Genomic DNA, 10,347 nt, shown 5'->3' with positions numbered 1-10,347 from the left:
GATAATCTGAAACTGTATTTTCCCAATTCTTTTTTTGGTTCCATGTAAAGTAATGCTATCTACTAAAATTTGTGCAGTTAACAAAGCTTTCTTGTTCCATTTCTTACGTTATTCATTTGCTTGAGTATTTTATTAACTATTCTTTTTCCTTTTTCTACCTGTGGTTTTAGACTGAAGGGCTTTGAAGGCACAGGAGGAATGAGGTCCAAATATTTGGACCTCCAATATTTGCTGCTGTAGTTGTCTCATTGAAACTGATACACATAGTATATTTGACTAGTCCATTTGTGTTAGATAGGTTTATGTGACTGTGGGAAAATGAGGTAGAAATGAGTGGGTTAAAAAAAAAGACCACTCCCCCCACACCTTTTTTTTTGTGTGTGTGTAGATATAATCTGTGCTGGGAACTTCACCTTTACGAGCTTTATCATTTTGTATTGTACGGAGGCTAAAATTATTCAATACTGGATAGTTAAATATAGTCTTTTGTGGTTGACTAACATTGAAAATAGGAGAACTATCGTTGAGTCACATTATCTCTCTGAATACTAGCTCTTTATTTAAAAACTGGGGTTTGTAAATGTTATAAATGTATACTGTTATAAATGTTATAAATGTATACTGTTATAAATGTTATAAATGTATAATGAAAGGTTATCTCTCTTCATTAGGATACCTCCAATTCAGTGATTTTAAATTTTTTTAAGAATAAGATATAGTCTCCATCCTTGAAAGTTATATGGGTGAGCCATTTGGCTACAAAATGAGTCAATGCAGAGGGTTATGAGGATTATAATCGTTATATTTAGGCAGCTGATGGATCAAACTAGTCAAGCAGTCTAGTCCTTGAAGCATGCTTTTAACAAACCAATCACAAGAAAACTAGAATTGAGTGCAGCACTTTTATTGAAAAAGTCCACAGGTGTGTGCAATTCCTTTATTAAAATGTTTTCAAATACATTGGACAAGGAGCAGCTGATGATCAAGTTATTCTTTTTTTATACATTTTTATTTCCAAAACTATACAAACATTGGAAAACTTTCAATTTCTTCCATTTTAACCATTAATAATTCTGTAATGATAAGTTCTATATCTCCTCTTTCAATCTGCAAACCCACTTTCCTGGAGGTGGCATTTTACATCTTTGATGTAAATTTAAAAAAAGGGTCAGTCATATTTACATGTGCTTAAGGTTGCATAATTGAGCATCTGTAGGGTTTCTGAAAACCAGTGGATAAATGGTTTTCAAGATTCACCCATGTGGATTGAAGGTTTTAAATACACATAAACTGCATACATGTGATTTAGTAGCAAAGACACCTTTTGTTCCCTTTTATTTTCAAGGTTATCTATAAACTGTGTGTGCTAGCCATGGTAAAGGTTTGTTTCAGTAAACGTACTCACCGAGTGGAAAGCAGCACTGACAACAACTGTTGCTAATTAAGGGCATGAATGGGCAGAGAGTTGTATATATAATACAAAATCTAATGTTTCAAAATGAACTTGAAGCTCTTACGTAAAAATAATGTCTAGAATAAAAGCTATTTCCTGGACTGGATTAAAAAATCAATAAATTAAAAAAAACCAAAAAAAACCAAAAAACACCAACGCTTGTGTAAGGACAAAAGTAGGGCTCAACATGGGAAAAGAACAACAGAAGCACACGGATTAAATTCGGAAGCTGATCTTGCAATGTATAATTACTGGAAATTCGGTTGAAATATAGCAACGTTATCAATGGAAAATGAAGGCTACAACTGCTGCAGACACATATAGTATACTTTATGAGCTATTATACTGGCCATACAGATTTGTCTACGTGTTATTTATTTGAATCCTTAAGGCTTCTCTAATGTCTTACATGAAAGTGCTGTCTGCTTGGATCTTCCATGCATGAGGGAAAAGGGGTAATTTTTCAAGGAAAAAAAAAAATGTCCACTTTTCAATTACAATAGCACATCCAGAGACACAAAATAAAAGACAAAACTTTATGGTACCTTTGTTTCATTTATTTTGGCCCCCAAAAGATGCATGCACTAGACTTTATGTACTACAAGGTATTGAAATATTTACAGCATTGTACATGTGCTCTTAAAGGGATGGCAAAGGGAAAAGTCTATTTTTATCTTGGTTGGGAGTAGGAGTTACTTTCCTAGCTTAATAATACCTATTCAAAATGAGAGATGACTCTTCCAAAACGAAAAGCCCACAAAGAATAAAGCTATAGCATAATTATAGCCAATGTTAACAAACTGTACAGCACTTTACCTGGGAATTCTCCTCTTTCTGTCTCCTGTAGTACCGACTATTAAGCGATGTTGCCATGCTTGCCTTGCCCTGTCTGCTCTGTTTCTCTCTATTCCAGCAGGTATAGCTGTATATTACCTGTTTGTATGATTTTTACTTCAAATTATTTTGGCATGTTGAATGGACATTTAATTCACAATAACCTGATGGCAATTTTTGGACAAATGATATGATTGATATTTACCGGGGTATGGCACTAAAGAATTCAGACCACTGTAAAGCGTGTGGTAAATACTTCAAGTGGACTTAGGAAACCATCTCTCTAAGAAATTCAGTGAGTAAGGCTTATATCACTGATTTCCTTCTGCTTTTAAAGGTAAAGATACGATACCCAATACACCAGGTTAAACAAACAGAAGGCAGTTGGGAAGAAGATGCGGGCATAGGAGTCCATTTTGGCAATGCGGATATGTATTCTTCCGTGCCTCCATGCTCCTGTTCGACAATCCTCAAAGCAGCAAAAAAAACTGGCACAGTCCTTGCCATCAAGACACTCATACCCATATTCTTCATCCCTTTCTTGGAGGTGTGTGGCATTGTTCATTTGAATAGTAGCTGATCGAGGCCGGATGTCAATTGTAGGTGCCTAAGGTGGAGTGGTAAAAAAAGAGATGGCAGGAGGGAGAGACACTGTTATTATCACGAGACCGACAGGGAGATAGAGACTGACTAATGGTCAACATGTGAATGATGGCTCTGCGTGGGGTACATGGGAAATTGCTGAGGAGTTCTAATGGTAATATTACCTTGAACTTATGAAAACCAGTTGCATCATACACTTTACAGGGAAGCAGCACAAATCAATATAAAGTTAACAGCTGTGGACCGTTAGCTTTAAAGCCAAAGTAAGTCAACACTAGAGGTTAAAGGAAACATTAATGATGTAATTGATGGTATTTTGAATTTCTGTTGTGTTTTATATTTTACATAGCCGCTTGATATCTGAAGGCAATTTGTACATTGCACATGGAAGGAACTGAAATAATCAATTGGAAATGCAGGATTTTATTATAGGACTGGTTTGTGTTGAGACAGGAGCAAATATGTATACAGGAAAAAAGGCAAAACCTGGGTCTTTTGAATAAGTTTAGGAGAATCTCTATTAAGACTCTCCAATTGTTTGAATATATGCAGTTCACCATCTACTAATGTTCGCCAACTAGAAGATTCAACATGTTCCAAATCTTATATAGTAGCTGTACGTATATATACACATATATATTTGGAATGAATTGAGCAAATTAAGCATTTAAAACACATTTGAGTACTTGGCGAACACTAGGATGACAGGCATTGAAATTTCCTGCTCATAGTTATTAGGGTAAAATAACAATTCTATTCCATAAATATGTAAATTTCTTGGCTTTTATTTTATGTGGTTTCTTTTTTTTTCCCTTTTTTTTTATGAAATCTCTGCATTTCTGAATGAAGATAAGGTTTAGATGTGGAATATAGCTAGATATATTTGCTAATTTGGTAAGAGTGTGTTGATCCAGTGACAGTACTAAAAATGTATATACATCTTAAACCCTTTCAAAACTCTGACTTTTTTGCATAAGGAACAGCATTTGAGTAATTGATGATGACATTGTATTTTGTTCAGGTCAACATCAGAACAGATTTGCTTTTATAATTTTGAGTGAAATCACAAAGGTTAAAAAGGCAGGGTCAGAGCTGAGTTCTAAAAGGGTGTATTGCAGGTTTCTGGTGCAGCTGGTGCTATTGGATCCCATGGCAAATTGAGAAAGAAAGGAGCAGAAATGTTTTAAGATTAAGCTCTCTTAATTCATGCGATCCAATAACATTGGTCACTCTTGAACTTTGGTAAGTTCAGAACCATAGTGAATCAGTATTTGGGCTGCTGAATCAACTCTACAAATTGTTTAGAAATGTGTAACCATTCTACTTAATTAGGAAATTACCTTGAGTAGAATGCTTAGATGTCTCATTAAAAAAACCAACACCACTCTCATATAAGCTCTAATAGTTAAATTCAGCAGTCGCATGCAGTGAATTTCCATTCCAAAAAACATTATACCTTGAAGGAAAACATCCGAAGAAGCTTTCATTTTGTAGACAGAAAAGAGAATCAGAGGGTTTTGTTTTAAATTAAAGAAAGGAAAGAAAGAAAGAGACAAAAATAATGTAAATTAAAAATATGTTTCTAAAACATAGTAAGTCAAAAAGAACTAAATTTATAGAAAAGCTGGGATAATAGCAATTTAAACAAGTATCTGTAATATAAAACCCCCACTTTTTTGACTTCTCACTATCTATGTCTACAACTACATCTGGGCCAAAGGCATAAGATATCATATTCCCTGGGGATTTTAGTCTTTTATGTTGAACTGTTTCAAAAGAGACCATTCACAGTTTATAAAAACACTTTTTAGAATAAAGTCTTTTTACTTGCAGACTGGGTCCTGAACACGCTGCTTGCAATTTTCTTTAGATTCTGTGATTAGGATCCAGGCAATCTTTTATAGTTCTGTTTGTCCCATATGCTCACAGATAAGTAATGTAAAGAACAAGTAACCTGCCCCTATAAGGACAGCTTTGAGTGAGACAACGAAATCTGAGGTGTACCTAAGCTTTGCTCCTTTAATTGACTGTGGAAGACACACATGCACACAGACAGCCTTTTACTTCGGCCTAAGGCAAGTGGGGACACATCACCTTCCCGAAGTGCCTCTTCCTTTCTTTTGACCTCTGAGTCAAAAAGAGAGACCTCTGATCAACTCCAACTTTAGCATACCTAAAGTTAAGTGATAGTTCTTCCTCTATAGTCTTATAGATAATTTTTCTGGCTGTTTATCTGCTACAGAGTACATTTTTTTTTTTTTGAGTCTACTTCTCAACAGCTTTTAAAGTGGAAATTATAGCAATAATGTGTAATAAAAGTTTCTTTAATTTTTTATCTTTATTCTTTTTGTGCTGTGTGTTATAACTAAAAGAGAATATCTTCAAAAGTCCTTGAAGATTTTAGCAGAAGAAATAGATAGATTTTAGCAGATTTTAGCAGACTTCATTGTTTCCTAGATGCCTGAAATGGATTTGAAAATACTCTCTATTAATGTAAAACACTTGTTCTTCACATTTTTCACAGGCATATTTTTTTTTTTTTTTGGTAGATGATTAGGCTACATTTCCCTCTAGGGAAATTCTTTTCACCTCAGAGATTCTAGACAACAGACTTCTCAGCTCAGTTGCAAAAGGCAAGGAGAAATCTGTCCTGGACAAAATAAGCAACAAACTTTTTCTCTATCTGGGCAAAACCCCAAACCCCTACTTGAGGGTATTTCCAGGATTTTTTTTATCATAGCTATTATACACACTTTTTGATAATTGTGTAGCATGCATCCATAAGTAACATTGTAAACTCCTAGTAGCCAAATCACTTTCTAAGGGAGAGAAATAAAGGAGGTAAGAAATACAAGAAAAAGAAGATAAGGAAACAATGAAAAGGAAACAGATGCTTAAGGGGAAATTAGAAGAAGCACACTCTGTAGTATGAATATAAAAGTTTAACTGTAGTCTTGATAATAAGAAAAACAGAGTCATGTCAATAATATGGACATAAGTTAATGGCAGAGAATATTGCTAAAGCTAAGACAGAGAAACCAACAGTTCTTCCATTAAAGGTCACAGCAAGAGCTCTATCTATAACATAAATAATGGTTTTGGTGATAGTTGTGATTTTCAGAACAATTTGGTTAAAAGGATCCTTATTCTAAGAAATTAGTTTCTCTGGCATCCAGACAACCATAATATATGAGCTTTTCATTCTCAAGACTAATGTTTACATTCCTATTAATATAAAGGAAGAGTATATATGCAATAGCAAAGTCTGAAAAGAAAGTACAAGCATAAAGAGGGATTTAAATGCTCTCTCAGAAAACCTAATTGAATTTTAGACCTTGCTGGTAAAAAGATACATACTGGATTTTTCTTCTTTTTTTCTTTATCCTTGCTTGGCTTTCTGTTGCTGACAAAGTAGTGCAAAGTTCCATATTCCACCAGTGCAGAGAAAACAAAAATAAAGCAGACTGACACGAAGAGATCCATTGCTGTCACATAGGAGACTTTGGGAAGAGATTTACGAGCAATTGTACTTAGGGTGGTCATTGTCAGGACAGTTGTAATACCTGATAGAGAGAAAACAACAGAAATATTATTACATCAAGTAACAAGCTATTTTTGCCAGTTCTCTCTCTCTGACTGGTTTTGAAGTATGTCTGGAGTTCAAACGTATAGCAAAGATATTAAACAGCACATCCCAGCAGTGAAATGTGGATTCAATGACAGCTTCGAGGATTAACGTGGGGTAAGAAACATTTTTGCATGGTCACTGCAAGTGCTGCTCTGCAGAATACATTGCGTAGATGGATTCTGATTCCAAGAAATTTAATTTAGTTTTTTAGTTTTGTAGTTTACTTCTGGGGGCCTTTATTTTTGAGAAATTTAGTTTTAGGTTTTGTGAGTTCAAACCGTTAAACTTGTGTGAGAGTGAGAAAATCATGGTGGAGAATAAAAATCACTTTACTACATTCTTCAAAATAACCTCAAGACCAATCTCAAACTTTTTGTGCTTGTTGGGATAAGTTTTGCTTATTTTTAGTTGTAGGGTAATGATACCAGCGTCAGTAAGAGAAATGCTTGCAGCCATTATATGAGGTAGAAATTCATTAAAATTCTGAAGAAAGCATGTAATCCAGCAGGAACTTCAGGACAAAATGTGTGTAGATTCATATGTGTGCTACATAAAGAAATAGGACTGTTTCCTTTGTGTTGCCTAAATGCATTCTAGTTGTATGCAAAAGATGCTAGCCCCACACAAATTATCTGCTGCTTGTTATTTAAGGGATTTATTGCATATAAAGCTGGAAGGGAGAGTGAGTATCTCAGGGCTCCTTATAATTGTAACATTGTGAGGTCAGATTTCTCTCTGTGCCAGAGCAGTATCTCTTCTGGCCTTTATAAGTGACTGTAGTCTATAACTGAGAAGTACTGTGACATGCCTCACCGTCCCTTCTCCTTTCGGAAAATTATTCCCTGTACTGTGATGTGAAGAACATTAAAAATGCATCAAAACAGTTAAAACCCCTCACATTTTATATGGCAAATTTCATACCACTGATTTTTACCTCCTCAGTGGTACAAACGGACTAATTCTCAACAGAGGGACCAGTCTGCTTTCTATATTTAAGTAAAATTTAAATAACAACTGAATGCCTTTATTAGTTTTATACTTCTTTAAAGCAGATTTTATAACCTCTTTTTAAAGAGCACATGAAAAAAACAATAAACCACTTAAAACTTTCTGTCATGGGAGCCACTGGTCCTGTATTCCTGTCTGTCTTTAAAGGAAGTTCTGGAGTGAAAATGCTGTCCCTTGTTTTGCACTCCAGTGCTCTGTGCTGTAGTTCTGTGAAGAAAGGAAAATGCAGAAGGAAAAACTAAAATGATTCTCTCTTGTGTGGATGTAATGTAGAAGTAGAAAATGTGTTTAACATTCTCTAGTTGAATGTTTCTACTTTGCTAATCCTTACAGCTACAGCTGCTTTGCACAAACAAGGTTAATTTGGTCTCTTTTAGTTTATTTGTAGAGCAGTTGCTAAATATGTAGAAATTGCTAATTCTGATTAATTGCATGTCATATTTTCATGTATAGGATTTTAGATACCACCAGATTCAGTTGATTTGGGGCCTGAAGGCTACATTTGATTGTTGGTCCCTGAAGTAGAAGTCATGGTACTACATTCTCCCCTTTTTACCACGATGGCACACAGCCAGAAAGATCTATTCCTTCTTGGTATTTATTTCATTTGTATTACTAGTCACTGTGATATGGAAGTAGAGCAAATAAAACTAATGCATCCCTGCCCTCTAGTCCAGCAATGTTCCCCATCCTCCTGATATTTATAAAAAAATACTGCTGTCGGAAAAGATGCAAAGGTTTTTATTGTAGGCAATCTGGGATACTCAGAGTTGGGATCTGACATGGTAAACAGGAAGAGATGCAAATATGGTTTAGGCTGTGTTATTCCTTGGAAATGACTACGTCCCTCTAAATGAGGAGAGCTCATGTGATATTGTCTCTCCTGTTATATTTACAAACTGCTGATCTGCAGAGGTGTCAGTTAAACATCATAAGGCTTGAATAAAAGCAGGAAGAAAATACAACTTACCCAGTGATGTTCTGGCTGGAACTGCATCCTTATTAATCCAGAAAGAGACCCAAGACAACACAACAATAAGTGTGCAGGGAATGTAGGTCTGAATAGTGAAATAACCCATTCTCCTGCTCAGGTTAAAGTAAACAGACATGACTACATAGTCTCCTGTAAAATAAAAGCATAATGAGATAGAATAATATGTTAAAAACCCAACACAGAATTTCTATAAAGTAGCTAGGGTTTTCCTATTCTGTGTCTGGGGTCTATATATATTAAACTGATTCACCAGATATACTGATGGCAAATACATGCATACCTCTTCTTCAACACTGATATAGCTCAAGAACTGATGGATTTTCCACACTATGAAAGTAAACAGTCTTGTAGGTTCACTTATGTAACTTGTACAAGTTCAAGGGTAACCTCCCTGGCATAGCACAGCAGGCTTCTTTCTACCCAAGACATTCCTCATAACTTGCAAATGCCTGGTATAGTCCTCTTGCAGCAGCTGAGTGAGTGGTGGTGATCCAGCAAACCTCCAGTCACCGTGCTGTCCCTCTTAGCATGCTCTCAGCTCTTCTCTCAAATAATGCATGCTTTCAGATGTACTTTCTAAATTATTTATGTTCTCAACTATTCTTCAGGGCTAGGCTGTGTCAATAATTAATTTTTCATTTGCCTGCAGATCATCTGTTGTATTATCTCCTCTAAAAGGATTCAAACACGCATCTCCTAAGTGCCCAAAAAAAGCCAGGCTATATGTTACTCCGGTGGGCATAACACGTCATTCCCATTCAATAGCTTTGTGATTCTTTTACCAGTTTTTTTCCTCTCTCAAACTATTAAGTAAATTCCATCTGGATTCAGGAATACAGCAAAGCTTCAGTTTTCTATGTATTTTTTTCTAAATGAAAAACAACCTAATTCTCATCTTCAGATTATAACACTCCTGGGAAACCTTGATTGCAAAAGAACTACAGAACCCCAGGCTACAAAAGACTTCATTGCAATTCAGTGAAATGCAGTCCAGAGAAGCCTGAAACTGAAACAGAATAGGATTTGCAAGTTTAGAGGGAGATAGTTTTCTGGTGTTATCAAAGAGACTCTGTGGCTAATGTGTGCTCTGCCTAGATCAGTACCTTTAGTTAACACTGAGCTCTCTGTTTTCAGGCATAATTAAAATTTTAATTTCCCCCAGAATAATCCCTTTGAACCTGGTCACAGAAGAAACTTCAGAGATCATTTTTCAGCTGGTGCTTCTTTGTTATCTTATTTTTTTTAAGGTGAATGTCCATATCCCAGGGATTAAGTGGTTTTAATTTAATTATATTATGTTATAATTAAACCAAAACCTTAAAAAACAAATAATATATGTGTGGTTTACAAGGAGATATGGCTGAATGTGACCAGCCAATTTTAATAGCTAAGTCTGATTATCCCCTTAATTCACAGATAAGTTTGCATTATATGTGTAGGTCCTTCATATACCAAAAAAACCCCAAAACCAAAAAACCAGCACTGATCAGGAACACTGTAAAACTGCAGCCATAAAATTACAGTATGAGTCAGTTTTCATCTCTATGGATCATGTATTAACTTCCTGAGAAGTGATCATTTTGTCAATTTTGGGAATTAACTTTTTTATTCATTCACCTTCATATGTGCTATTAATACCATTGGTATTTCAAAACTGGGGGGTTTTATCCTGCTATACTATGGTAGAGATTACTTTAAGCAGTAGCTGTATTACTTCCATGCAAACAGTTTTAAGGAGAAGGCTGTTTTCATGGTCAGTGTTACTGTATTACTTTAATAAGGCAAAAAATTACCAGAAAAGAGACAAATATAAACCCGAATATAGAT

The 10,347-nt window shown here is 35.3% G+C and overlaps 1 protein-coding gene across 1 annotated transcript in view; it reads right to left on the bottom strand.

The window, feature by feature from the left end:
- Positions 1–888: 888 nt before the first annotated feature.
- The window catches only part of GABRG2 (gamma-aminobutyric acid type A receptor subunit gamma2), a 71,678-nt gene continuing 62,219 nt past the window's right edge, over positions 889–10,347 (bottom strand). Inside the window, exons 7-10 of the mRNA XM_068417185.1 lie at positions 8,497–8,649; positions 6,248–6,453; positions 4,347–4,370; positions 889–2,894 (exon numbers count right to left, since the gene is read on the bottom strand). Of these exons, the coding sequence (XP_068273286.1) occupies positions 2,619–2,894; positions 4,347–4,370; positions 6,248–6,453; positions 8,497–8,649 (659 nt within the window). The 3' untranslated portion in view covers positions 889–2,618. The remainder of the gene's footprint in view (positions 2,895–4,346; positions 4,371–6,247; positions 6,454–8,496; positions 8,650–10,347) is intronic.

This window comes from Nyctibius grandis, chromosome 22, assembly GCF_013368605.1.
Source record: "Nyctibius grandis isolate bNycGra1 chromosome 22, bNycGra1.pri, whole genome shotgun sequence".
Lineage (NCBI taxonomy): Eukaryota > Metazoa > Chordata > Aves > Nyctibiiformes > Nyctibiidae > Nyctibius > Nyctibius grandis.
The sequence above is the reverse complement of the archived record's forward strand: the minus strand, read 5'-3'. Positions and strand labels throughout refer to the sequence as shown.